We start from the raw sequence: 26,225 nt of genomic DNA on the forward strand, positions 1-26,225 counted from the left end.
ACCAAATGAAACGCACCGTCACCTCGACTAAAATGACAGATTTCTCTGGGTTTGAACATTGTCGGAAACATTTGGGATAATGTAAGTACACAACTCAACAAAATATATAACATAGGTCTAGTCGTTTTTAGACATTTTAATGCGGAAAGGTTACATATTATACCTTTAAGCTTTGTTTATGCTCGCGCGGGCCTCTGCACAGAGGCAGTATTCTCCGAAAACGCCAGGGGGCGCACAAACAAAACACTGAAGAAGCAAGAAGTCAACGAGTGTTGCTGCTCTGCTACACAGCTCCTCACCGACACGCTTTACCGCCGTTATCCAATCCCTGTAGAGACGCATCTGGAACAACAGATGTGTTGTAATGAAACAATTTGATTCTGCAGACAAAATAGATTTTTAAGCTCTCCTGTTTTTGAAGCATTTAGAAAAGAATTGACCGGCTTTTTAAAAATCCTTGCGACATAATAGTAAAAATGTATTTACTACTTTACTTCTTAATTTAAGTTATTTGCTTTTATCAGAGTTTGTGGCAGTCAGGAACTAATGTCATCTTCTGCAGATGCAAGTTGGAACTTTTGTATTCAACAAAGTGAGGGAAAAATAAATTAAAAAAAAATGATAAAAGCTGCCGGGAGGTGCGTGACCACACGCCGCGCCGAGGACACCGCGTGGAGCATAAACAAAGCTTTACAGCGAGGCGTGGACAGTCCTCAGGAGCACACTGATACACGGTCCAGCCAGACGCTAGGTTTCCACACAGTCGTCTTCTTCTTGTAAGTGGCCGTATTTTCTCCGTGAAGCTGATTTTCAGCACTTCGGCTCCACACGTCAAACCAGAAAGATGTTCAACAGTTCAAAGTTCAGTTGGATATCAATCCGTGGTGTTACGGAGCTGGAGTCAGGACGTGGTTAGCCTAGCTTAGCATAAAGCCTGGAAGTTCAAACATACACCTACCAACACCTCCAACGCTCACTAATTAATACATCTCATTTGGTCGAGGTGTTGGCTCCGTATTCAAGACACAGATATGCGATTGATATCGATTTCCCAAAATGTTTCGTTAACTATCCTTTAAATATTTCACAGTGGGTCAACACGGACGCCAGAGTTACACGTTTGTTTTGGAGTGTTTATTAAAAAGGGAATACAAAAAAAAAACTGTAGAAATCTACAGCGGAGACAAAGCAAGCAGACACACAGCAGCAGCTCATCGCGTTTCTAAGCATTCCTGTTACTACAACTACAACTAACTATCAGCTCCACCTGCGTCACGTCAAGCTTGGCACCAGGTCAACGGCTACAGGTGTGTTCTGTCTGAGGTCAAAGGTCACCTGCGGTGTCCTAGATTTGTTTTTTTAGAGAGGTGACTAGACGACAGCAGGAGCACATCGAGGAGAAACAACATTTGAGCGTCTTTTTGTTCGATTTTAACGAGCTGGAGGAAGACGAAGCTTCGTCAGCTCGGCATGAAAACAAACATCCACAGGAACAGAAGACGATCGAACAGCAACAATCGTGTACAGGAGAAGACTTCCTCGTATTGCTCACGTCTTATTGGACAGCTCGGTATCAGTGGAGTACCCTGATTGGATAAAAGGAGGACCGCGAGGACACAAAGACAACCTCCGTTAGGAAACTGCAGGAGAGGATTCAAGACGTGAGAATTAATCTCAATTTTCTGAGAAAAGAAAAAACAATCTGAGATTTAAATCAGAAATTTTAAGATTAAATGAAAATGTTCACGTGGCATCCTCCACCAAAAAGAAACATAAATCCAAATAAAAACAAAGATTAAAGCATGTCAAACATAAATATATAACCATATTATGCATATATTATAAATCCACCACATCTGGAATTGTGGGTTAGAAAATAATCTAGAAGTTTAAAGTGCAACTTTACAAAGAAACAATAAATGAAATACTGCGATCGGAAAGCGTATACTGTTTTTCGGGGGGCGTTATTGAGGATTTCGGTTCAGTCCAGACGGGAGGAGCTTGGGGCTTCGGTGGTTCCTCGTTAGTCGCTCGAGTCCTTTCAAATGTCCATCATCACAGCAAGAAGACACGCAAATGGAAACATTTGGCCGTGTTCTCTGCTGACAGACGACAGAGATAAGAGTGGTAAGATTTGAGACTGATCTGCTTTCCCATCAGTCTTTGCTCCTTCATCCCGCTCCAGTCAAGAGGGCGAGGAGGGTAATAAACCCAGCGGGGGCAGGAAGGAGGCGGCGCCCCAGCAGGGAGAAGCCTCGGGGCGTTGGCCGACGCCCCGCGGTCGTCTCCGGGTCTCTCAGGCCGTCAGCTTCAGTCGTCCTGCAGAGAAAACCAGACCATCAGTCGGCAGTCATGTGACCCGTCACTCGGTCAGAGCATGTCCACACTGCTGCCAATAAATGTGAAAACGTTTTGTCCACACCAGCAGGTCGCTCCAACAGCTATTGGATGGACGATATTTAAACTCAAAACCTCCTGCAGATGTGTCAGATCTTCTGTCTGTCTTCACACAAATCAGATCTTTAATTTGTCCAATAAAAACCTGCAAAACTAGCGAGCAACCAACTAACTTCCCAACCGCAGACGTACTTTGTGTTTAGTGCTAATCAGCAATATTAGCATGCTAATACAATAACGTGAACATCTTCCTCATGAATTCAGACAGATTTCAAAGTGAAAGATTTCAGTTCTATAAATTCAGTGAAACTTATTCAAGAGCAGAACATGACCTGAATAGTTTCTAATGTCGGCAAAGCATTTGCCCCAATTTGAAAATTATTTGTTTCATGTTTGTTTTATTTATTCTGACGCCGCCCTGTGGCCAGTGTTTACCTTCACTGTTGCTCTGGTTACCTGCGGTTTAATACACCTTGTGCACTTATTTAGGAGAAGTAGTTAAACTGTGTTGGAGGAGTCCTGTTGTACTTTTTAAAGAAATACCAACACTGTTTTCAGATTTATCAGTGTGGACATGAAGGTTCAAATCCCACAATCCTCGGCTCATCAGCGGGACACCCGGGGCATGATTCATCCAGACAACAACTCACAACACCCACCACACTCTGAAGTCACAAGGAAACGTTTCAGGATTTAAATTAATTTAAACTCCAGCTGTTTATATCAGTTTTTACCTGTGCGTTCAGTACAGATAGGCCCAGGACAGGTTTAGCCTAGCTTAGCATAAAGACTTGAAGCAGAGGGAAACTGCTAGCCTAGCTCCATCAAAAGACCAAAAAAAAAAAATCCACCTTCCAGAAGCTCCACGTCTGATTCACATGATGTACGTTGATTATTGAACAGGTGCAGAAACAGAAACAACAATCAGTTTTCTTTTCTTTAATAAATTTAGTCTAAATAATAAGTTAAATGTTTGTTTGTGGGAAGCCAATTACGAGCTAGTTTGCTTGCTAGCGAGTAAGCTGCTCACTCGGTATATGCTGCGTTCATGTAATGAGCAACAGAGTGGGAAATACAGTTTACATCAGCCTTCAGTCAGATTACTGCCACAAAGCAAAACTGGCAAAATGGCAGCGAAGGAGTTAAATTAAATTAAATCCAGTATTAAACACTAATACAATCAATTCAGCCAGTTATGGAGGAGCTGTACACTGCAGCTACTCCAAATCTGTGACACAGTTAAAGTAGTTAATTCAGGCTATTTAAGTAAAAGCAACTACAAGCTATCAACGGGAGAAACCATCCTAGAATAAGTCGCAAAAACAGAGATGTCCTGTTCGTTCTGCCGAAACTGCACGAATGCATGGACGCGCTAAATGCTGAGCTATTAGCATCTAATAGCTTTTTCCAGCTATTTCTAGCTAGAAAAGGAATGCTGTCAAAATCGCACATTTTTGCTAAAGTTCGCGCTTTATTGATTCCGAACTCTTCCGTCAGCGAAACCAGCTGACTACAGGATGGACTGATGACTAGCTGGTTAGCTAACAAGACACAACAAGCGAATCAGACAGAAAGGTGGATTTTTTTTTTCCTCTTTTGATGGATCTAGGCTAACAGTTTCCCCCTGGTTCCATTCTTTGTGCTAAGCTAGGCTAAACACGTCCTGGACTGATGTCCATCTGGAGAAAACGTCCAATGAAGAATTCCTAAAAATGTCGGACTGTCGCTTTAAAAAGGTTGCGACTTCGAGAGCAAGTTTCCTTGTGACTTGAACTTGTTTCTGCACAGAAGTTGGTTTAATACGAACGAGACTGCGGCATTCGAACAGGCGACACAAACAGCACGGTCCGCTGCACACAGGAGGCCCGTGGGCTCTGTGGGCCCTGCTCACGGCCCTGCAGGCACACAGGCAGAAGCTGGTGGAGCTCTGTGGTTAGGAGTGTTAGACGGATGGAGGGAGGGGGGAGGCACCATGCCATGCTGAGCGCTTCCATGCCAAGCTATCCACCAATCAGTATACACCCCCACCTACCTGCCCACCGTCCCCCACCAATGGGCTGGCTCTGTCTACCTGTCTGTCTGTAAACCAACCAATCAGACCACAGAGTGAGGACACAGAAGAAGGAGGAGGAGGACAGACTGAAGCTGGGAAAATCCTTCTGGATTATAATTTACTCCGTTTCCTACGTTTCCCAAAATGCATTTTGTCAGTAAAAAACTAAAACAACTAGTCGAGTTATCGATTAAATCTGAGCTGATCTTAAGCTGAGCGACTAATCAGCAACCATTTTAATAATTGATTCATCTTTATGGGCAAAAATGCCACTAAAATAAAAAAAAAATTCATATTTCCTGGTTTCGTCTTATTTGTCTGATAATAAAAATAATCGTGACTCCGCCGCAGCCCCAGGTGTAATTACCTGTTCGCTAATGAGTCGAGCTACTTCCTGCAGATCACAGAAAAAGCTCAAAATCACTGATTGGAAGTAAATCAGTGAACTGAAACAGTTTTCCACAGTGTGACGCGACAAATCGATAAATTCAGTGTAACGAGTTAACGATTAAAACTGGAGCAGAAGAGAAATAAACGTCTATATGTAGAAACCTGATTCAATAAAGGATATTAATAAAGGGATCCTTACTGTATTTGTGTTGCATGAGTGTGTGTGTGGGGAGTTTATTATTACATAAACAACAACATGACATCTAATGAAAGTCAGAGACGCGACCTTTGAACTCAGCAGTTTTCTTTGATTAGTCAAAATTACACAAAATATTCAGTGTGTTCATACTGTATATGTATATTACTGAGGACGGCTGTGTGTGTGTTCATACTGTATATGTATATTACTGAGGACGGCTGTGTGTGTTCATACTGTATATGTATATTACTGAGGACGGCTGTGTGTGTGTTCATACTGTATATGTATATTACTGAGGACGGCTGTGTGTGTGTTCATACTGTATATGTATATTACTGAGGACGGCTGTGTGTGTGTTCATACTGTATATGTATATTACTGAGGACGGCTGTGTGTGTTCATACTGTATATGTATATTACTGAGGACGACTGTGTGTGTGTTCACTGTATATGTGTGTGTGTGTGTTCATACTGTATATGTATATTACTGAGGACAGCTGTGTGTGTGTTCATACTGTATATGTATATTACTGAGGACAGCTGTGTGTGTGTTCATACTGTATATGTATATTACTGAGGACAGCTGTGTGTGTGTTCATACTGTTTATGTATATTACTGAGGACGGCCGTGTGTGTTCATACTGTATATGTATATTACTGAGGACAGCTGTGTGTGTGTTCATACTGTTTATGTATATTACTGAGGACGGCCGTGTGTGTTCATACTGTATATGTATATTACTGAGGACAGCTGTGTGTGTGTTCATACTGTATATGTATATTACTGAGGACGGCCGTGTGTGTTCATACTGTATATACCTGTGGACAGTTGGGACTGGGACCTCCTGCGGGAGCTGCTGGGAGTTCTGGAGGTGGAGGAGAGGGTGGAGCCGGCGCTGCTGGCCCGAGAGATGGGGAGAGGGACGGGGGTCACTGGGGGAGAGTCCAGCTGATGAGAGGTCAGAGGTCGAGATGTATTATAGAGATCATAAACACTGGACATTAAAACGTTGGATTATTCTTACTCAGTCTTGGATGTTTTATTTGAATTTCTGTACAATTTATATTCTATAAGTTTAGATTTTATTCTCTGTAAATAAATACTTTTGTTTAATTTGTGTTTAATCTTTTTCCTTAATTTACTTTATATCATAACATTTGACTATTTTATTTATTGTATTTTTCTTCTTATTAATTTTATTATAAAATATTACAATTAATCACAATTTTATATTTTAATTTATATTAAAAAATATATTGGAAACCTTTAAATATTGGTGCCAAAATGATGTACGAGTCTCATCAAAAACAAAAAACTTATTTTGCTGAGTTTAAACATTTAACAGATGTGTTTAACGCGTCGGACTGAACCAGCTGCACGTTAGAAACCCCGCCTGTGTCCCGTTACCTCGACGCTGTCGTGGGTGGGCGAGGACGAGGTGGACGAGTTCTCGTGTCTCCTGGAGGACGAGGAGCTCAGCTCGATGCTGCGAACCCGCTGGGCGAACTTCAGCGAGCAGACCGACTCGCTCATGTTGCTGGGCAGCGGAGACACCTGGACACGAGACAGACAGAACAGACAAGAGTCACTTTCAGCACCAACAGCATCATTGTCTGCTCCGGTCCACACCGACTCGTCGCTGGTTTCTTCACACATTCCCGTTAACCATCAGTTTTTACGTGGATTTCCTTCCAGACTGCTTTCAGTTCGGGTCTCTACAGAGAGACAATCCATCGGACACTAATCTTCATCATTTTGCGTCAGCTGTAGAGAAACACAACGCTTGTGTTCACGTGTATAAAAAGTGCTGTAGTGCATTGTGGGACTGTTAGTACAAAGTAGTGCAGTGGACGCTAGTATGCAACAGTATGTAACTTCAGCCACCGGTATCGCACTTTACTGCCACACAGTCGTCACGGTCACAGGTTGTTATTTCTGATTGGCTGCCAAGCTTGAAGAGGGCGGGTTTTACCTAATATGAGCCCGTCAGATGGCCCAGAGAGGGGAGATATGGATACGAGTGGAGCTGCAGCAATTAGTCGATTAATCGATTACTTGAGCGACAAAATAAAAAAAATAAAAAATCTGCAACAATTGAGAAAATTACAAAATCCTCTGGTTGCAGCTGGTTTCCTTCATCTTCTACAACAACAAACAGAATATTTAGGTTTTGGACTCTTGGTGAAGCAAAAGACATCTGAAGACGTCACATTGGCCTTTGGATGTTTTCATGGGCATTTCTCACCATTATCTGACATTTTATAGACCAAACGATTAACCGAGAAAATGATCGACAGTTTAATTGATAATGAGAATATTAGTCATCCTCTGCAGGGCTGCAACTAACAAGGAGCGGCCATGATGGACGACGAATGATGCCCCTCATCCCTGAAGTATTATGGTTGACTTTCTGTCCGTGTCCATTTGTTAACCGTCGCTGAGCTCAGTGGACGGCTGGACACATTAAGTGGAGCGGCAGCGGGAAGCTAGTCGAGTTCACCGGTTTCAGGTGAGGCCTGCATCCAGTTCTTGTTCGCGTATGTACAGTATGTCCTGTTAGTAGCGACAGCCACGAGGCTCAGGGGTAATTAAACCCGAGCCTAAAAGCAAATCACTGTACTTCCTGTGCCGAGGCAGCACAGATATTCACATTTATGTTTCAGTTAATTATTTGTAGTGAGCTGAAAGTTAGAAAATCGGTATGATTGTGAAAATACTCATGAGGAACATAAAACAGGCTTCGCAGGTCTAAACCTTCCTTTCTGGGTCTGGACCTTTAAACCTCTTCCTAGTCTCACCTGCACCATCATGAGCGTCTTGCTGTCTCCGCTCAGAGAGTCCTGCAGCAGGTAGGTGAGGCGGGAGTTCCTGAACGGGACGTGGGAGTGTTTGCTCCGCAGAGCGTTGATGACGTCACCGAGCGCCGACAGAGATTTGTTGATGCACTGAGCTTCTCTGAGGCGACTGCCCTCCGCCCCCGACTTAGCGATCCTCTCCGAGCCGGCCAGGTCCACCAGGTTCAGCTTACCTGCGATCAAAACACAGATTGTCTGTCAGATTATCAAAGCCGAGTTCAGCACACTTGTATTAAACGACATCATACAGTCTTTCCATCCTGCCGATCGCTGCAGTTCACTAAACCGACAGGCTTGGTTCACGCTCAGAACTGGTTTCATTTGTCTGACAGAACACAGGTGATCTGGATCCTTTACTATTACACTACATAAACAATATTATCACTCCAACACAGACTGATAATATCCACTTTTATGCAGATGATACAGTCTTGTATGCAAAGGGCTCCTCTTCAACTCGAGCCAAAATTGGAAAATTGAAGGTGGAAATCAAGAGTTCAAGAGGAAACCAATGAATTCATATCAAGAGAGTCTGCAGCTCCGTGAGGCTGCACGTAGACACAGCGGTGCTTTGAGCTAAATGCTAACATCAGCATGCTCGCAATGCCAACGCTAACATGTTTAACAGGCATAATGTTTACCACCTTAGTTTAGCGTGTTAGCATGCTAACATTAGCTAATTAGCAGTAAACACAGAGTCCAGCTGAGGCTGAAAGCTTCAAACGTTCAGAGGATCACCAGAGTTACTACAGTTCATCCTGAGGGGAGCATGAACGATGAAGCACGTTTCATCACAGTCCATCCAACTGTGTGTGTGTGTGTGTGTGTGTGTGTGTGTGTGTGTGTGTGTGTGTGTGTGTGTGTGTGTGTTGTGTTGTGTGCGGTTTCCAGTAGCAGAGTTGAATCCAGACACGGTGATGATGAGCAGAGCGTGTGAGCGAGAGCTGTGTTCGTTCAGGTTGGTGCAGGCTGTCGCTCTGTTCATGTGACCCAACTCAAACACCTGAGGACAGGTACACACACACACACACACACACACACACACACACACACACACACACACACACGATGTAGAATGAAAAAAGCAACTTCTGTACTGTTTTACCTCTGACCGTGATCGTGTGTATCTTCTATTGGGCTGCTGTTCTTTTCATTATCAGCTCATCTGCAATATTATTTTCTTGATTAATCATCATAGTTTTCCAGAGTCCAAGTTCTTAAACAATCAGTGTCTTCAAAGAGCTTCAGTTCAAATCACATAAGATGAAGAAAACCAGCAAATATTCACACTGGAGAAGCTGGAACCAGAGATTTTTTGACACGTAACTTCAACAATTAATCGTTTATCAAAAAACTGGTGCCGGTTTACTTTCTGTTAATTAACTAATCGGTTAATTGACTAATTGTTTCAGCTCTGATGACGTTTTAATTTCCTTTTAAAAAGTGAAGGAAAAAAAGGAGATTAACACGAAATCCACTGACAAGCTCTTTCCTGAGTTTTCAATGTGTGAAAGCTCCAGAAAAAGCAAGAAAGTGGATCTAAGTAAGGTCAACAATGAACTTCACAGGTTATTAGGTTATAGACGCAGACAGAGACCAGGGACCAGCAGCTGACTGGACGGGTTTTACACGGAAAGGACGAGCGCAGCAGGAAGTCCTCACCCTGTTGATGTCCTCGGGGCTCTGGACGGTGAACTCGGTCAGTCCGGGGACGTACAGCTGTCCGCTGCCGTCAGGGTTCATCTTAATGTCCAGCTTGTCGGTGGGATTCTCCCCCAGCAGGTTCCTGATCAACAACAGACACGTTTACAACCTGCAGACTCTGACTCAGGGCTCACACAACACATCACACCAGTCAGGGAATTTAAAGTCTGTGAAACAGATCGAAAGTTCATTTTATGTATTTTTAGGCAAAACCCTGCAGATGCTGCACTGTGCCTTTGGATGAGAAACTGCAGTATCAACTAACAACGTGTGTTCTGGCAACTCAAAGTGGATATTTTTCATTTACAGATAAAGCGACAGCTGTCATTTCAGTAACATTACGATTCTCAGCTGGAACTGTAGCAGCGTAAAATCTATCTTCCAGTTTCTCTGTAAACATGTGGTTTCTGTCCGTCCACACGTGAAGCCGACGTGTCCCGAGCTGCCCGATAATCTGGCAGTTTAATCTCACCCGAGTTCTCAGAGTTCTGGACCTTTCTGCCAAAAGCTGTCCATGCAGCGTCCAGATGTTGAGCCCTCAGAGGCTTTAAAACAGATGTTGTGTTACACAACCGCTGGACAGACAAACAGATGACATTTAATATGATCCACCTTTACATAACTGCTCTGAATCTGCAGGAACTCAGTTTGTTCAGAGATCGAAGTGTTCGACCATCCGGCTGCGATGTTTCACTGCAGGACGGATGAATGAACACAGACTTTATTAACTCTACTCGTCTGAAATCTTTACCACAAGTGACTGAAGTTTGTCCTGTTGGTGGCGCCAGAGAAAAGGTCACATTGTTAGAGTCCGTATGGTGGCCTTTCAAGGACATTTCAGGTTCAGCTCTACACCTTCAGACGGGACTCCACTTTCATTCACATCGCCACAGATTCATCATCTCACCGCTGAAACTCGCTGCAGCAGAACCAGAGATATCTTCTTCTTCCTCGTCAAAACCTGCTGCCTACATTACCCACGATGCAACTCTTCCTCTGACAGTTGGGTGCGAGACTGGGGTGTGTTATGCTAGTAGCGGCTAATGTAGCCTGGAGCCTGCAGTGAGCTCACTTCACCAGTTTGTTTCCATTTAGGAACTTTAAGGTTGTTAAAATCATCTTCCTCCACTCAACAGCATCATCGTGTTTCCTGTCGTTGCAGCTCTTCATCGAAGCTCTCGGCGGTTTGAATATTTCGCCGCTTCATTTCTCCAAACCTCAACCTGACAGATTTGGGATCTTTGGGAACTTGGAAACATGGAAACCCAGCCAATGGCTGTTGAGATGTTGAGCATCTGTAACACTAAGCTTTGAACTGACTCGGGATCAGCTCGGTGCGTCGCTTTCCTCACCGCAGCGTCTCGTTGTAGATCTCCACCATGCTGACGGTGATCTTGTAGTCCCAGTCTGGAGCTTTCTCCGTCACCTCCGAGAACAGCAGGCGGAGAGCTCGCTGGTTGATGCCGGGGTCGTCCACCACGCCCTGAACACACACACACACACACACACACGTATAATTACTACTTCAGAGGAGACGTAAAGGACCGTTCGGTGGGCCGGAGCCTCGTCTTACCTCCATGGTGTAAGTTTTCCCCGAGCCGGTCTGTCCGTAGGCGAAGATGCAGACGTTAAAGCCGTCGATACAGGAAGTGACCAGAGACTGGACCTCCTGAAACACCTGACGGACCAATCAGAGAGAAGAGAGACTACTGATACCCTGTAACAGCGGCCTTCAGTGGTGGAATCTAACTAAGTACATTATTCAAGTACAAATTAAAGCACTTTACTTGAGCATTTCTAATTTATGCAACTTTATACGTCTACATTTATCTGACAGTTTTAGTTTTTGTGGATATAAAACATATGATGTTTTTTTATCTCTGTCAACAGAAGACGTCAGACAGCAGAGAGACGATCGGCCATCACGTCACAGGACGGTTTAACAGCGCTGAGCCCAGCTAGATCCCTGAACCTTCATCCTGACGGGACCAACTCGTATTCACCAGAGACGACGTGACCCCCTCTCAGTCACACTGTTGTCGCCCCGCAGTCTTTCTAACCATATTAACGATCTTTGAGTTCTCGCTAACTACAGACAGCAAGAGACGCCAAACAATAAACCTAAGTTAAAAATGTTTTCCACAAATGGACAGAACAGCATAAAAAAGGTTTTATGAATGCTAGCACACGGTTTTATTTCCAACATGTCTCATCTGCTTTATTGGTGTTATAATTATTGTTTTTATCGTATATTATTGTTGGGTATTTTATCCCATTTTAGTTTTGTATTATTTTGAGTGTTTGATTTTATTTGCCTCCTGAAATGTTTCAATCCTGGTTCAACCACGTAAAGCTTTTTCTTTTTTAAACTTAACAACAACAACAACAACAACAACTATTGCTAATGATTAAAACTCCCCAACTGTATATAAAGCAATTAAAGCTAGCTCCGTTAATACATCAGTCATAATAATCCAATAACAGGCTAACACTATAACATGGCCTCTACTTTGTGTCTGATCCGTCAGCTACGGAGCTCGCAGGTTTTGGGACTTTTGTTCCCTGAGTTTGTCCTTCAGACGGCGCTTCTCTCCAGACTTGGTGCTGTTTTAGGGGAGGTTGCCTGCCTTAGAGACTGAAGTCAGGGGAGAAAAGTCTCCGTGCAGTAAACAGATTACATGAAAGCCGGTAACACTACACCTGTGGCTGCCTTCACCTGTGATCAGTCCCTTTAACTGACCTGCCTGTATGAATGAGCGATCGTGGCGACCTGATAACGGCCTGCGAGCTTTAACACCGTCTCTCAGAAACCAGCCGCCTGTACGTCGATCAGGGTCAGATCTCAGGTGTGTCCGAGTGCGTTGTCATGTGAACGCTTCCTGTCTGGCCGTGACGAGTCACCCACCTCTTCCTGTGTGGCGTGAGGAGAAAAGACTTTGTCCAGTTCAAAGGTCATGATTTTGCCCTTGTTGGAGAGGTAGAGGACGGCGTCGTCGTCCGAGTCGAAGCTCAGCATGATTTTGGCGTCGGCGGAGTCCTGCTCCTCCTGACTGACCGGCCGGACGCGGCAGAAAACCCGGATGTTACCTGGGAGACAGAGAGCAGGAACACAGGGGGGGGATTTTAGTTTCACAACCAAAATATGACGTCTGACTTTTCCTCTCTCGATTCGCTGATCATCAAAAACCTGCTGTTTTCCTGAATACTGTATTCTGAGACTGCAGCCCCAATCAGTAACTCTTCATTTTATGGGTCTGTCATTTCCTGAGACTCTCCCAGAAACCCTCAGACTGTAAACTCCTGGCTGCCGCCCTGCTTTTAACATCCAGAAAACCTGCGGAAACACAAACGCTGACATTCGGATGTAAAAAAAAAAAAAAAGTGTCGGACTGTTTGTTTCAGACCTTTGAGTCGGACCAGCTCGTTGTGACATTTCTTCCTCAGGTTCATCTCTCGCTTGTATTTACGCAGCAGCTCCTGGTTGGTGCTGCTCACCTCGCTGATCACCTGACAGATCTGACACACACACACACACACACACACACACACACACACACACACACACAATAAGAGCTCAAACCAAAAACAATCCTCAGACTGAACTGGTTCATCCTGAAAGACATTTTATTCCATTTGAAAGGATCGACTTTCATAATGATCAAAAGAAACAAGCATCTGTAGACTGATTTGAGTTGTACGCAGGCGGAAACAAGCCGCCACCCCCGCTGTGGCGTCTCCTTCACCGTTTAATCCGTCCAGCAGATCCTTCAGAACCCGTTACACGTTGTCATCAAAGGCCATTAAAATATAAAGGTTATAAACTAAAAAACTTTTCGACTAAATGTCCAGTTTCAACAGACGGACATCCTGTAACATTACAGTAACGCCGCTCCACATCTGACAAACAGAGTCTGATCAAAGGGGCGTTGCCGTCCGTTACAAAGCTTCCACGGAGGAAACGCCTCCGAGATCAGAACATCCTCCGCGATCGCGGGTCGGAGCTCGGACGACCTGAACTCACTGTTCTCGCCCAGCCGGTCGTCTTCTGAGCATGCTCACTCACCTCCTGCTTGGCCTCTGTGATCGCTTTGTCCAGCATGAAGGGGAAGTCCTGCACCTGCCTCTTCAGACAGTTGTAGTCACAGGTGAGAGTCCTGAGGGCCGGCTGCAGGCTCAGCAGGTTCATACGCACTCCTGAAACACAACGACACTCAGCTGAACACGAGCCCAAACACACGCTGAGACACAGAACAGCCAACAGGAAACGGCGTCTGACCCGCCAGGTTCTCGTGGACGGCCTTCATCTCGCTCTCGGCTCTGATGAACGCCTCCTCGATCACACGGTTCTTCTCCTCCTCCAGGTTCTGCATCTCCGCCTCCAGCTGACCCTGAGCTCGCTCCATCTCCCCTTCATACACCAGGATCTGAAGGAGGCAGGAGGACGGGGTCAGAGAGGACCGACACACACCGTATTCACAGCAAATCAGGCGCAGCGCGAAAAACGCCCGTCCTCCCAATCATTTGTTATATATATATATATATATATATATATATATATATATAAAATACTTTATATATATATCAAATAACTAATTAGAACCAAACTTATATATATATATATATATATATATATATATATATATATATATATATATATAAAAAAACTTTTATAGCATCAAATAACGAACAAACTTGAACAAACATCAGCGTGATGATGAGTTTTTAGTTTGGTTCGTGTCCCGGCCGCTAACATGGAGGGGGCGGGGTTTATGACCTGTACTGCAGCCCGCCACCAGGGGGCGATCCAGGTGTTCTGGCTTCACTTTTGGGGAGCTGTCATGTCGTCCGTCTTTATGTACAGTCTGGGGTTCGAACACAGCTGGTCTAAGAGATGCTATAAGCACTTTCAGGTATTGTAAATAATTCTGTATTTCATATAATCATCTACTTAATAATGAACGTATTTCTGGAGTCATCTGAGGTTTGACTGACTAAAAGCCCCGATAAGCTCCTAATACTACACCGGGTATCAAACACACGTGTCCCGCAGACACTCGTGGCTACAGAAAGCGTAGTTTGCAGAGGAAAACGCCGTCAACAAGGGAAACCACAGTTCATGTCATTTTTTAAATATTAGCAGTTTCTCCAGCTTTACTGGCTCCTAAACTTCTTTTTAAAAATCAGCGAGTTCTCAAGGACCCAGCGATTAGACAGCTGTCAAGTTGTAAAGTGGTGGGAACCGATATATTTTGAGCTTCATAAATTAAATAAATAAATAAATATCAACATCTCCGGCTTTAAAATGTTCAGTGGCTTTGCCTATCACACGTCGCAAACCTGAGAGATTAATTACATGACGGCATAAAAAACAATTTTCCTAATTCTTTGTCCCTCATCTGGAGAAACAAAACCACAGAAAAGTTTAGGCATCAGATCAGCAAACACATTATTATAATCTAGACTAAACATCATTTACACAACCAACACAAACAGCAGCTACTACAATAAGCCAGCTGGCATCACTGGAGAACACGCAGGTAAATCTGACCTCACAGGTGAACAAGGTTCAGGAGGCGGAGCCTGGAACACGGGAAGGCTGCATTCACGCTGCAGCTAAAAGTGACGGTTACGTTTGTTTCCAACGTTTTAACCAGATTTAGAAAAGAACTCGGACTTCAGTTTCATATCCGTGTGGCCCAGTACAGAGATAGACCCAGGATGGGGTTAGCCTAGCTTAGCACAAAGACTGGAAGCAGGGGGAAACTGTTAGCCTAGCTCCATCAAAAAAAGAATCTGCCTTCCAACTCTGTCTGATTTACATGTTGTGTGTTGTTTATTGAACAGGTGTAGAAACAGAAATGTAAAGAGAGACATTGAGGTTTTAGCAGCAGTTAGCTGAAGTTGTTCATTTTTATAAGCAAGTCCAAATTTACTAATTTATCACATCTTTGTTTTCTTGTTTCTTTAATGAATTCAGTCTAAATAATAAGTTAAATGGCAGAAGGTTCATGAAGGCAGTTTGTCAGGTTTGTTTGTGGGAAACAGGACACATGCTAGCTTCTTTGCTAACTTGTAAACTTGCACGCTAGCAGGACAGCTGCCTCGCTTTCTATCTAGCTAGCCTGCTTGCTAGCCTGCTTGCTAGCAGGTTAACTTCAGGTCATATTGTTGAAAAACTGTTCATGAGTCAGAGATATTGTGAATTTCTGACACCTACGATATCTACAAATCAAATATTAACACAATCATTCAGCTACATTAAAAAGGAGCTTTACATAGTTAGCTAATTTAGGCTATTTAAATAATGGATGTAGCAACTACAGGAAGGACTGATGACTAGCTGGTTAGCTTACATACAACATGTAGCGCAGACAGATTAGCAGCTAGGCTAGCAGTTTCCCCCCTTCCAGTCTTTGTGCTAAGCTAGGTTAGCATCGCATAGTGACCCCATTGATCCCAATCAGATCTAGGCAATAAATCAGCTTTAAATCTTGGTCGCAGTGTGAACACAGCCTTAGTGGTGTTGAGGGATACAACAGGGAGCACTGGGAGAGGTTTACTGGGTTCATATCACAGACTGGAAGATCTGACAGAGTCTGACAGGCTCCAAAGCTTCCCAGTAAAACCAGTTCACCAGTTTAAACCACATTTCCTGACCAATCAGCTGAAGCCGACTCACTGCTTCACTTTAAAATACTCAATCATTTGTTTGATTTTAACTTGAGCAAATAAATAAAAACAAACTCAGAAATATGTTCTATATATATGATTATTGTTACATCTGCAGTGTGCCTTATTATTGATCAATCAATCAATGGATCTTGGTCCTGGGTCTTGCCTCTCAGGCTACATACAGGCTGCTCTACCTTATGGCTGGAGGTTGTTGCAGCCATAAGGTAGACCTGCAGACACCTCAAACTACGTATAATATAAATATATAATTAGATTTACAGTTAATATTCTCCTAAAAAGACACTAGATCTGTCAAAAATAAGTAAAGCAAAGATCTCTGTAGTAAAAATGTAAACAGCAATTATCTATCAGGTTTCTATGAGAGACACTAAAAATGATTTTAAGTTTAAAATACAGAGGTTTCTATACTACCATTATTATGGAAAACAACCAATTTTAGCGTAATTTGCTGAATTGATCTAAATGTGTGTGTTTGGTTGTGTACTGCATCGTGTCCCTCCTGGATCCACGCCTGCGCCCTTGTGATCAATAAAAGGTCTTCTTGCGTAATAAGCTCTGGTTCTGAATGAGTCACTGGTCGAAGGAGTGTTTGCGGTTCGTTTGGCAGCTTTGGAGCCTGAGCTCTCGGTCAGCAGGGGGTCACTTTATCACGCTGTGACCTCTGAATCTCAGCGATGTCACAAGGGGAGGGGCGGGGCCAACCTTGGACAACTTGCGAACCACCTCGCCGTTGCCCCCGCCGACGGCCTTGGAGAGGAGGCCGCACAGACGGCCTCGATCGGCGAGCAGCTGCGGCCGAACGCATGCGGAGAGAAGAAGGTTAAACTGCAGAGGTGAGGGGGTTGAACTGAACTCTGACGTGAAGTCTGATTATCCGCCATCTTACATCATCACATTCATCCATTCATCTCATCACCTGCTCCGCTACACGGCTGTGGCTCTCCACACGTGATCCTCGCCGGTCACATGAAGCAACTTGTTGAGTTTGTTTTACTGCCTCCTAATTAACACCTCGAACCCCCGGAGGACGTCTAACTCCAGCTAATTATTTCTAATACATATAATAATAATTATTTTCTATTTATCTATGTTGTAAAATGTGTTTTCACGTTAAAATGTTGAAAGATGAAGAGCAGCACAGCTGACGCTCATCTGCTACAGACAAACGTTCTTGAACAGTCTTGAAATCTAGAAACAAACTAATAAAACATGAGGTTTCAGGTCTATAATATAAACTGGATCTTTCTGAGCAGCTCACGGTTAACAGATAGATATTTAATGAAGGCGTCCAGCTGTGAACACGATTTACTGAAAACATGGAGGGAGCCTTCTGCCTACAATGCGTTTTTATGCATTTATTTATTTATTTTTGCACATTTATTTACAGTTTGTTTAATTTCTTATTCTTTTCACTGCATACATCTGTATACATCTCTGTATAAATACTGCATCTTTAGATACATATCAGAGTGATTGTGTGTGTTAACGTCTGGCTGATGACCCTCTGAATGCCAGAGAGTATTTCTCACACTGATTAAAAACCAAGAATTTAAAGTGTGGGTGGATTCAAGAATCCACAGAAAAGCACCTGAACTACATTTAAAAATACAGTTTCCAGTAACTCCAGTATGTTAAGAGCTCTCGAAAGATACAGTATATATTTTTTCCTCTTGTGATGGAGCTGGGCTAGCAGTTTCCCTCTGCTTCCAGTCTTTGTGCTAAGCTAGGCTAAACACATCTCGGACCTGTTTCTGTACTGGACACACACAGAGATCAAGTCGATCTGAAACATCTGGAGAAGACAGAACAGGAGGATTTCTTAAAACACTGCTTCCTAAGTTGCTTCATGCAGCCGGCTGCAGGCTCCCTGTGCGAGGTTGGTTTAACTGTTTGGGTCTCAGACAGGAAACTGAAACCGACCAGCAGACAGACGTACAGGCGTGCAGCACCTTAGCTGCTCCTGTTGATGTTACCTGCGTCCTGAGCTGAGCGCAGGTCCTCTGGGTCTCGTGCAGCTGCGTCTCCAGCTCCCTCAGCAGCTGCCTCTGCACAGACAGCTGCTCCTGCAGGCCGGCGTTCTTCGTCTGCAGCTCGGCCAGAGCTTTCTGAGAGTCAGCTGACTCCACCTCCACCGTGTGAGTCACGTACTGAAGAACAAAACAATAACTCGGACTAGATTTCACGTGTGTCAGTGGGATCATTTTAAAATAATGTTTCTCATCCATTCATCGTCTTAATACACTCACTTCCGACCGTCTGATTAATACCAACAAAGAATCTTCAGAAATCTGGATCAGGTGTTTACATGCACAAAACATAACCAGGACACTAGTGCACATGTAAACCCGGCCTAATCCAGATCAGATCGTTGTGATCAGTCATCACACTGACCCTCACGTATCTTCTGTTGTGAGCGTCTCCTCACCTTGACTCTGGGGGGCGTAGCTGCCTGCCTGGCGAGCTCCTCCTCGCACTCCTGCAGTCTGAGGGTGAGTTTCTGCTCGGCCTCCGCCTGCCTCCGCCTCGACTCCTCCAGCTGCCTCCGGCCGTCGTCCAGCTGCCGGGTCGACTCGTCCAGCTGCCGGCGGAGACTCTCCACTCTGGAGGTTTTCTCCAGCAGCTCTCGCTCCAGCTCAGCCAGCCGCCGCTCCCTCTGCCGGGCCTGGCTCTCCCAGCGAGACACCTCCCTCCGCAGGGACTCCGCATCCTGCGGGACGCAGGCAGGGTTTATTTTCATCGTGATGATGTGAGGACATTTCTACCTGAGGCTGAATCTCACCTGCAGACTCTTTAGTCAAAAAGCAAAGAAACCAGTTCATCACGTGGTTACAGTAAGTGAGAGAACAGCAACAGGGCGTCCTGTTGGGGAAGGTGTACGCCATCTCTCTCCCCACGTGAGCGGTACCTGGCTGTGTGTGTGAGCGGTACCTGGCTGTGTGTGTGAGCGGTACCTGGCTGTGTGTGTGTGTGTGTGAGCGGTACCTGGCTGTGTGTGTGAGCGGTACCTGGCTGGCTGTGTGTGTGTGTGTGTGTGTGAGCTGTACCTGGCTGTGTGTGAGCGGTACCTGGCTCTGTGTGTGAGCGGTACCTGGCTCTGTGTGTGAGCGGTACCTGGCTCTGCGGTACCTGGCTCTGTGTGTGAGCGGTACCTGGCTGGCTGTGTGTGTGTGTGTGTGTGAGCTGTACCTGGCTGTGTGTGAGCGGTACCTGGCTCTGTGTGTGAGCGGTACCTGGCTGGCTGTGTGTGTGTGTGTGTGTGTGAGCTGTACCTGGCTGTGTGTGTGAGCGGTACCTGGCTGTGTGTGTGTGTGAGCGGTACCTGGCTCTGTGTGTGTGTGAGCGGTACCTGGCTGTGTGTGTGAGCGGTACCTGGCTGTGTGTGTGAGCGGTACCTGGCTGTGTGTAAGCGGTACCTGGCTCTGTGTGTGAGCGGTACCTGGCTGTGTGTGTGAGCGGTACCTGGCTGTGTGTGTGAGCGGTACCTGGCTGTGTGGCTCTGTGTGTGAGCGGTACCTGGCTGTGTGTGTGAGCGGTACCTGGCTGTGTGGCTCTGTGTGTGAGCGGTACCTGGCTGTGTGGCTCTGTGTGTGAGCGGTACCTGGCTGTGTGTGTGAGCGGTACCTGGCTGTGTGGCTCTGTGTGTGAGCGGTACCTGGCTGTGTGGCTCTGTGTGTGAGCGGTACCTGGCTGTGTGGCTCTGTGTGTGAGCAGTACCTGGCTGTGTGTGTGAGCGGTACCTGGCTGTGTGTGGCGGTACCTGGCTGTGTGTGTGTGAGCGGTACCTGGCTGTGTGTGTGAGCGGTACCTGGCTGTGTGTGTGAGCGGTACCTGGCTGTGTGTGTGTGAGCGGTACCTGGCTGTGTGTGTGAGCGGTACCTGGCTGTGTGTGTGGCGGTACCTGGCTCTGTGTGTGGCGGTACCTGGCTCTGTGTGTGAGCGGTACCTGGCTCTGTGTGTGGCGGTACCTGGCTCTGTGTGTGGCGGTACCTGGCTGGCTGTGTGAGCGGTACCTGGCTGTGTGTGTGCCGGTACCTGGCTGTGTGTGTGAGCGGTACCTGGCTGTGTGTGTGGCGTACCTGGCTGTGTGTGAGCGGTACCTGGCTGTGTGTGTGAGCGGTACCTGGCTGTGTGTGTGGAGCGGTACCTGGCTGTGTGTGTGAGCGGTACCTGGCTGTGTGTGTGCGGTACCTGGCTGTGTGTGTGAGCGGTACCTGGCTGTGTGTGTGGCGGTACCTGGCTGTGTGTGTGCGGTACCTGGCTGTGTGTGTGCGGTACCTGGCTGTGTGTGTGCGGTACCTGGCTGTGTGTGTGAGCGGTACCTGGCTGTGTGTGTGAGCGGTACCTGGCTGTGTGTGTGAGCGGTACCTGGCTGTGTGTGTGAGCGGTACCTGGCTGTGTGTGAGCGGTACCTGGCTGTGTGTGTGAGCGGTACCTGGCTGTGTGTGAGCGGTACCTGGCTGTGTGTGTGAGCGGTACCTGGCTGTGTGTGTGAGCTGTACCTGGCTGTGTGTGTGAGCTGTACCTGGCTGTGTGTGTGTGAGCGGTACCTGGCTGTGTGTGTGAGCGGTACCTGGCTGTGTGTGAGCGGTACCTGGCTGTGTGTGTGAGCGGTACCTGGCTGTGTGTGTGAGCGGTACCTGGCTGTGTGTGTGAGCGGTACCTGGCTGTGTGTGAGCGGTACCTGGCTGTGTGTGGCGCGGTACCTGGCTGTGTGTGGCGCGGTACCTGGCTGTGTGTGTGAGCGGTACCTGGCTGTGTGTGTGAGCGGTACCTGGCTGTGTGTGTGAGCGGTACCTGGCTGTGTGTGTGAGCGGTACCTGGCTGTGTGTGTGGCGGTACCTGGCTGTGTGTGTGTGCGGTACCTGGCTGTGTGTGTGGCGGTACCTGGCTGTGTGTGGCGGTACCTGGCTGTGTGTGTGAGCGGTACCTGGCTGTGTGTGTGAGCGGTACCTGGCTGTGTGTGTGGCGGTACCTGGCTGTGTGTGTGCTGTGTGTGTGTGCGCGTACCTGGCTGTGTGTGTGAGCGGTACCTGGCTGTGTGTGTGAGCGGTACCTGGCTGTGTGTGTGCGGTACCTGGCTGTGTGTGTGAGCGGTACCTGGCTGTGTGTGGCGGTACCTGGCTGTGTGTGTGAGCGGTACCTGGCTGTGTGTGTGAGCGGTACCTGGCTGTGTGTGTGGCGGTACCTGGCTGTGTGTGTGAGCGGTACCTGGCTGTGTGTGAGCGGTACCTGGCTGTGTGTGTGAGCGGTACCTGGCTGTGTGTGTGAGCGGTACCTGGCTGTGTGTGGCGGTACCTGGCTGTGTGTGAGCGGTACCTGGCTGTGTGTGAGCGGTACCTGGCTGTGTGTGTGAGCGGTACCTGGCTGTGTGTGTGGCCCGGTACCTGGCTGTGTGTGAGCGGTACCTGGCTGTGTGTGTGAGCGGTACCTGGCTGTGTGTGTGCGGTACCTGGCTGTGTGTGTGAGCGTACCTGGCTGTGTGTGAGCGGTACCTGGCTGTGTGTGTGCGGTACCTGGCTGTGTGTGAGGCTGTGGCTGTGTGTGAGCGGTACCTGGCTGTGTGTGTGAGCGGTACCTGGCTGTGTGTGTGAGCGGTACCTGGCTGTGTGTGTGAGCGGTACCTGGCTGTGTGTGAGCGGTACCTGGCTGTGAGGGCAGTGGCTGCAGCTGCAGGTCTCTGGAGCAGCGTCGAGGCTCTGAAGCTCTGAGCTCCTGCATGACTTCAGCTCCTGCTTCAGACGCTGGTTCTCCACCACCAGCAGCTCCAGCTGCTTCTCCAGGTCTGTCGCCCCCTACAGGACACGAGGAAGCACACACAAACTCTTCTTTTTAATTAATACCTCTAATTTTATTTTATTAAATTTATTACGTTTAAATCCTTTTTCACCAACGCCACAGCACAGTGTTTGTATTGTATTACTTGAATTATTTGTCAGATAGATATTTTATTTCTTGTCTCGTAGTGTGTGTGTGTGTGTGTGTGTGTGTGTGTTTTCCCAGGGTTCCTCAGGAATGTGGTCCAGCAGATTCTCACCAGTTCAGAGCGAAGTCTCTCCACCTCCTGAGTCTGATCCAACAGCTTCTCCTCCAGCTCCTCCACCTGCAGACACCACAACACGTCATCATCACATTTAATTAAAAATAACTCGTTCAACATGTCAGCTCTCACTGTAATTTGCACCTTTTTTTTTTAAAAAACATATTTTCAAATCTAAGTGCCTTTTTTTTTTTTACTCTGTGCAAAAACTGTTATTGTCTACTTCAGTGGACATACATATATAAAAATTCCTAACAAATTTTAAAAACTAAGACATGCAAACTTCTACATTTCACAGTGATTCAAGTTTTCCCGACAGCGTGGTCGTGGTCAGGTCGTTGACTCTTAACTGTCTTTGGATGGGACAGATATGAAGCCCTGTGACGTTTCCACTGACTGATGGATGCAGCCATAAAAAAGTCTGAGTTTTGAATGTTTCAAACAGAACTATTCTACATGTGTTTGGAACATTTTTTTATTATTATTTTTTTTTACACGTCACCCCAGTTTACGACATTTTAGGACACTTCAGACTCAGCTGAGATATTTCAGTCCGGGAACATGTTTCTGCTCATTTTCTGTCAAAAGGATCAATAAATAAGGAATTTTTCACAATTTGTTTCAAACTATGTCTTTTGAACTGTGCTGTGTATAGTAACTGAACATGAACTGGCTCCGGTCTGTAGTTTAAGGAAACCATCTCACCAGAGCAGCAGTCTGAAGCATTAAACCTGCTCGCACATGTTTCGCTTCCCAACCGGTTCAGAAAGATTTCATTAAACCTGAACAACCGCAGCAGCTCAGACTGACAGACGCGTTTTATTGATATAATAAATCTGTCAAAGTGTCAAACTGGTTTCACAGGTGATGCTGACATGCACAGATCAGTCTGACAGAAGATGCCTCACCTGCGATTCTTCACGAAAGAGAAGAGTGTTACGCAGTGTTTGTTCACAGAATCCAAACAAACGACGTCACGCTCAGTGCTGCCAAACCGTCGGCGCAGTATTAGGTTGTCAAACTAAGTGGCGTCTCCCCAGGGGGGTGGGGGGGTGAGTCAAAGATACTGTGGGAGGTGAAAGGGACAGGTGCATGCAGGTGTTCTAAAAAACAGCAGGAAGTTATGTGGTTATATTTTTAGATTCAGTGCGACTTGCACAGAATAACACTCAGGACAGGAGCTGCTGACGGCTGCTTCAGCATACTTTTTAACAAAATGTAAATAAATAGACTAAATAACAACTGAGCTCGAGTTGGAGCCCACAGCAGACTCCATGGCAACATTATACTTCCTGTTTACATCCCCCAAAGCATAATGGGAGCTGTAGTTCAAAACCTTAGAGCATGATCATCTACCAAATAGAAGACAAAGAATAATACAAGAGTGACAGAATCCATTAATATTAACTTCTTTCAGTCAGAATGTTTTTTTGACATTATTAAGACTCGTCTGTGGGCGCCAGGTAGCTCACCTGGTAGAGCACACACCATGTACTAAGTCCTCATCTCTCTCCCCCCTTTCCTGTCTCTCTTCAGCTGTTCCTGTCCAATAAAAGGCAAGAGCCCGAAAAAAAAAAACCTCTGCGCTGAACAGGTGCGATGCGTTTCCTGTCAGCGGCTGAACAGGTGCGATGCGTTTCCTGTCAGCGGCTGTACAGGTGCGATGCGTTTCCTGTCAGAGGCTGAACAGGTGCGATGCGTTTCCTGTCAGCGGCTGTACAGGTGCGCGTTTTCCTGTCAGAGGCTGTACGGTTCGATCGCGTTTCCTGTCAGCGGCTGTACAGGTGCGATGCGTTTCCTGTCAGAGGCTGAACAGGTGCGATGCGTTTCCTGTCAGCGGCTGAACAGGTGCGATGCGTTTCCTGTCAGCGGCTGAACAGGTGCGATGCGTTTCCTGTCAGCGGCTGAACAGGTGCGATGCGTTTCCTGTCAGCGGCTGAACAGGTGTGATGTGTTTGGCGTACCTGTGTGCGCAGCCGAGTAACGAGCTGCTCTTCTGGACAGCTAAGATGATCTGAAGGTTGTTCACCTGGCTGCAACACCCTCACACCTATAAACACACACACACACACACACACACACACACACACACGATTAATGTCAACAGTTCTGAGTCTGACCAGTGGTGGCGCTGTGGAGCAGTGTTATGAGTGGCACACACAGGAGCACATGATACACATTTCTACGCTATTCTGCTGATCGACAGCTGGCGCCAGAAACACGCCAACACACTAATACGCCAACAAAGGCAGTAAAGAAGAAGAGACAAATGGAAACAATGCACAAAATAAAATACTTCAAAAAAACGGCTTTGCAAATGTTTTCACCGTGTTTGTTAGAGCTCAAGGACACACAGGGAGTTTTGGTGAGAAACACTGAATACAAACAAACTTTGTTTCCGAGGAAACTCCACCGGGAGCTTTGATTTCAGCTTTTTCCACTTTGAGTGTGGAGATGATTTCTTTCTGCCGCTACAGAACTTCCACAGCGAGAGAGGACACAGCGGGCGAAACTCCAGAAACAGTTGGAATATAAAGTATAACTCGACCAATGAATCTTTGAGGCTGACACAGAGTCATACTGGACGATGGACGAACCCTCTGTGGGGGACGAACTCTAATGGAGACGCTGTTTCTAAGTGACCTCAAACCTAGTTCCACATTCACTGTAACTTTACACCGACACAATATATCTGCATCACGCTGATATCTGCCGATATATCAGCCTGGCAGATTGATCGGTCCACTTGATGAAACTGACGGCCGGCGTTTGATGATCATGATTTGGTGATGAAGGCCACGAGACATCATGTGTCGTCTCACTAAACTACAAGTGTTACTGGAGTTTTGACCCTCGTGGAGATGATTTCTGTCCCCAACACCACAACTACAGAACCTGGACTGCTTCAGACTGACCCCACAGCTGTAACCTCTGTAGCTCAGCTCTGTTCTCACCGTTGGGCGGTGCAGACGTCTCACCTCCACCAACACCGACGCACGTCTTCTCCTGAACGCTCTGCTGCTGCAGCTGCTGGACCAGCAGGTGACGAGTGACTTCTTCAGAGCGAAGACGAGCCTGAAACTCACACACTTTGTCCTGTAGAGTCTGAACACACACAGACACAGAAGCATGAACGAATGACCGTCATTTATTCAGTCATGTGGAACTACACAGCTGTTTCTAAGAGCAGGAAGCTGCAGAAATCATGACTCCACTGCAAACACACATCTACAGCTCTATGACGTCCGTCAGTCGGTGAAGGTGCAGGAAAAGACAAGGAAGCTAAAGGAAACGTGTACAGAAAGAAAAGGAAGACGACACGTGGCTCTGAGTGACAGCGGCAGAAACTACGAGACAGTGAGAAGCAGAATGAAGGTTTTTTACGTTGGCAGGAGTCCACCAGCAAGACCAGGTGACCCTCTGCAGACGGAGAACAGCGTGGAGAAAAAAAATGGAGGCCAGCACAATGAGAGAGGAAGCAGAATGAACAGAACAGACAGAGGAAAACAGATGAACACTTCTTTCAAGTGAAGAGACAAATCCGCAAACGTTCAGACTAACCAGTTTCACATCACTTTTACTACGAACATCACCTGGATTTTCTGCTGACCGATCACTGTGTCCAGCTGCTCTGAGGTCACTTTAAGTCAATATTGAAGCTGCATTCTGTTCGGTTCATTTACGCAAATTTACCGAGAATGTTACTCAGTGTTAAGAATACATAATCCTAATACAAAGACAATCTGCTTGTTAAATAAGCTATATGCACGCAGAGAAGTGTAACACTAATGAAGGCTCCCTTCCACTTCAGCTGGCTTCTCTTTCTGCACGGGGGTCTCCGATACGTTTAGGCTACACGGCGGTTTCTTGTATTCACTTGTATGTATGCATTTACG

At 46.2% G+C, this 26,225-nt stretch overlaps 1 protein-coding gene across 11 annotated transcripts in view; it reads right to left on the reverse strand.

The window, feature by feature from the left end:
- Positions 1-121: 121 nt before the first annotated feature.
- The window catches only part of kifc3 (kinesin family member C3), a 60,658-nt gene continuing 34,554 nt past the window's right edge, over positions 122-26,225 (reverse strand). For 8 of the 11 annotated variants that reach the window (XM_044204139.1, XM_044204104.1, XM_044204048.1 and 5 more), the window contains 20 exons: positions 25,284-25,434; positions 24,294-24,379; positions 22,327-22,392; positions 21,935-22,084; positions 18,718-18,999; positions 18,266-18,439; positions 16,995-17,081; positions 13,876-14,023; positions 13,663-13,793; positions 13,004-13,115; positions 12,505-12,686; positions 11,173-11,277; positions 10,952-11,082; positions 9,558-9,681; positions 8,771-8,898; positions 7,839-8,070; positions 6,448-6,594; positions 5,859-5,988; positions 4,430-4,476; positions 122-2,319 (listed from right to left, as the gene is read on the reverse strand). In XM_044204139.1, coding sequence (XP_044060074.1) covers positions 2,311-2,319; positions 4,430-4,476; positions 5,859-5,988; positions 6,448-6,594; positions 7,839-8,070; positions 8,771-8,898; positions 9,558-9,681; positions 10,952-11,082; positions 11,173-11,277; positions 12,505-12,686; positions 13,004-13,115; positions 13,663-13,793; positions 13,876-14,023; positions 16,995-17,081; positions 18,266-18,439; positions 18,718-18,999; positions 21,935-22,084; positions 22,327-22,392; positions 24,294-24,379; positions 25,284-25,434 — 2,622 coding nt within the window. In that variant the 3' untranslated portion in view covers positions 122-2,310. The remainder of the gene's footprint in view (positions 2,320-4,429; positions 4,477-5,858; positions 5,989-6,447; positions 6,595-7,838; positions 8,071-8,770; positions 8,899-9,557; positions 9,682-10,951; positions 11,083-11,172; positions 11,278-12,504; positions 12,687-13,003; positions 13,116-13,662; positions 13,794-13,875; positions 14,024-16,994; positions 17,082-18,265; positions 18,440-18,717; positions 19,000-21,934; positions 22,085-22,326; positions 22,393-24,293; positions 24,380-25,283; positions 25,435-26,225) is intronic. The other 3 variants (XM_044204056.1, XM_044204066.1, XM_044204075.1) reach the window with 3 other exon arrangements.

The sequence above is a fragment of the Siniperca chuatsi genome, linkage group LG1, assembly GCF_020085105.1.
Source record: "Siniperca chuatsi isolate FFG_IHB_CAS linkage group LG1, ASM2008510v1, whole genome shotgun sequence".
Lineage (NCBI taxonomy): Eukaryota > Metazoa > Chordata > Actinopteri > Centrarchiformes > Sinipercidae > Siniperca > Siniperca chuatsi.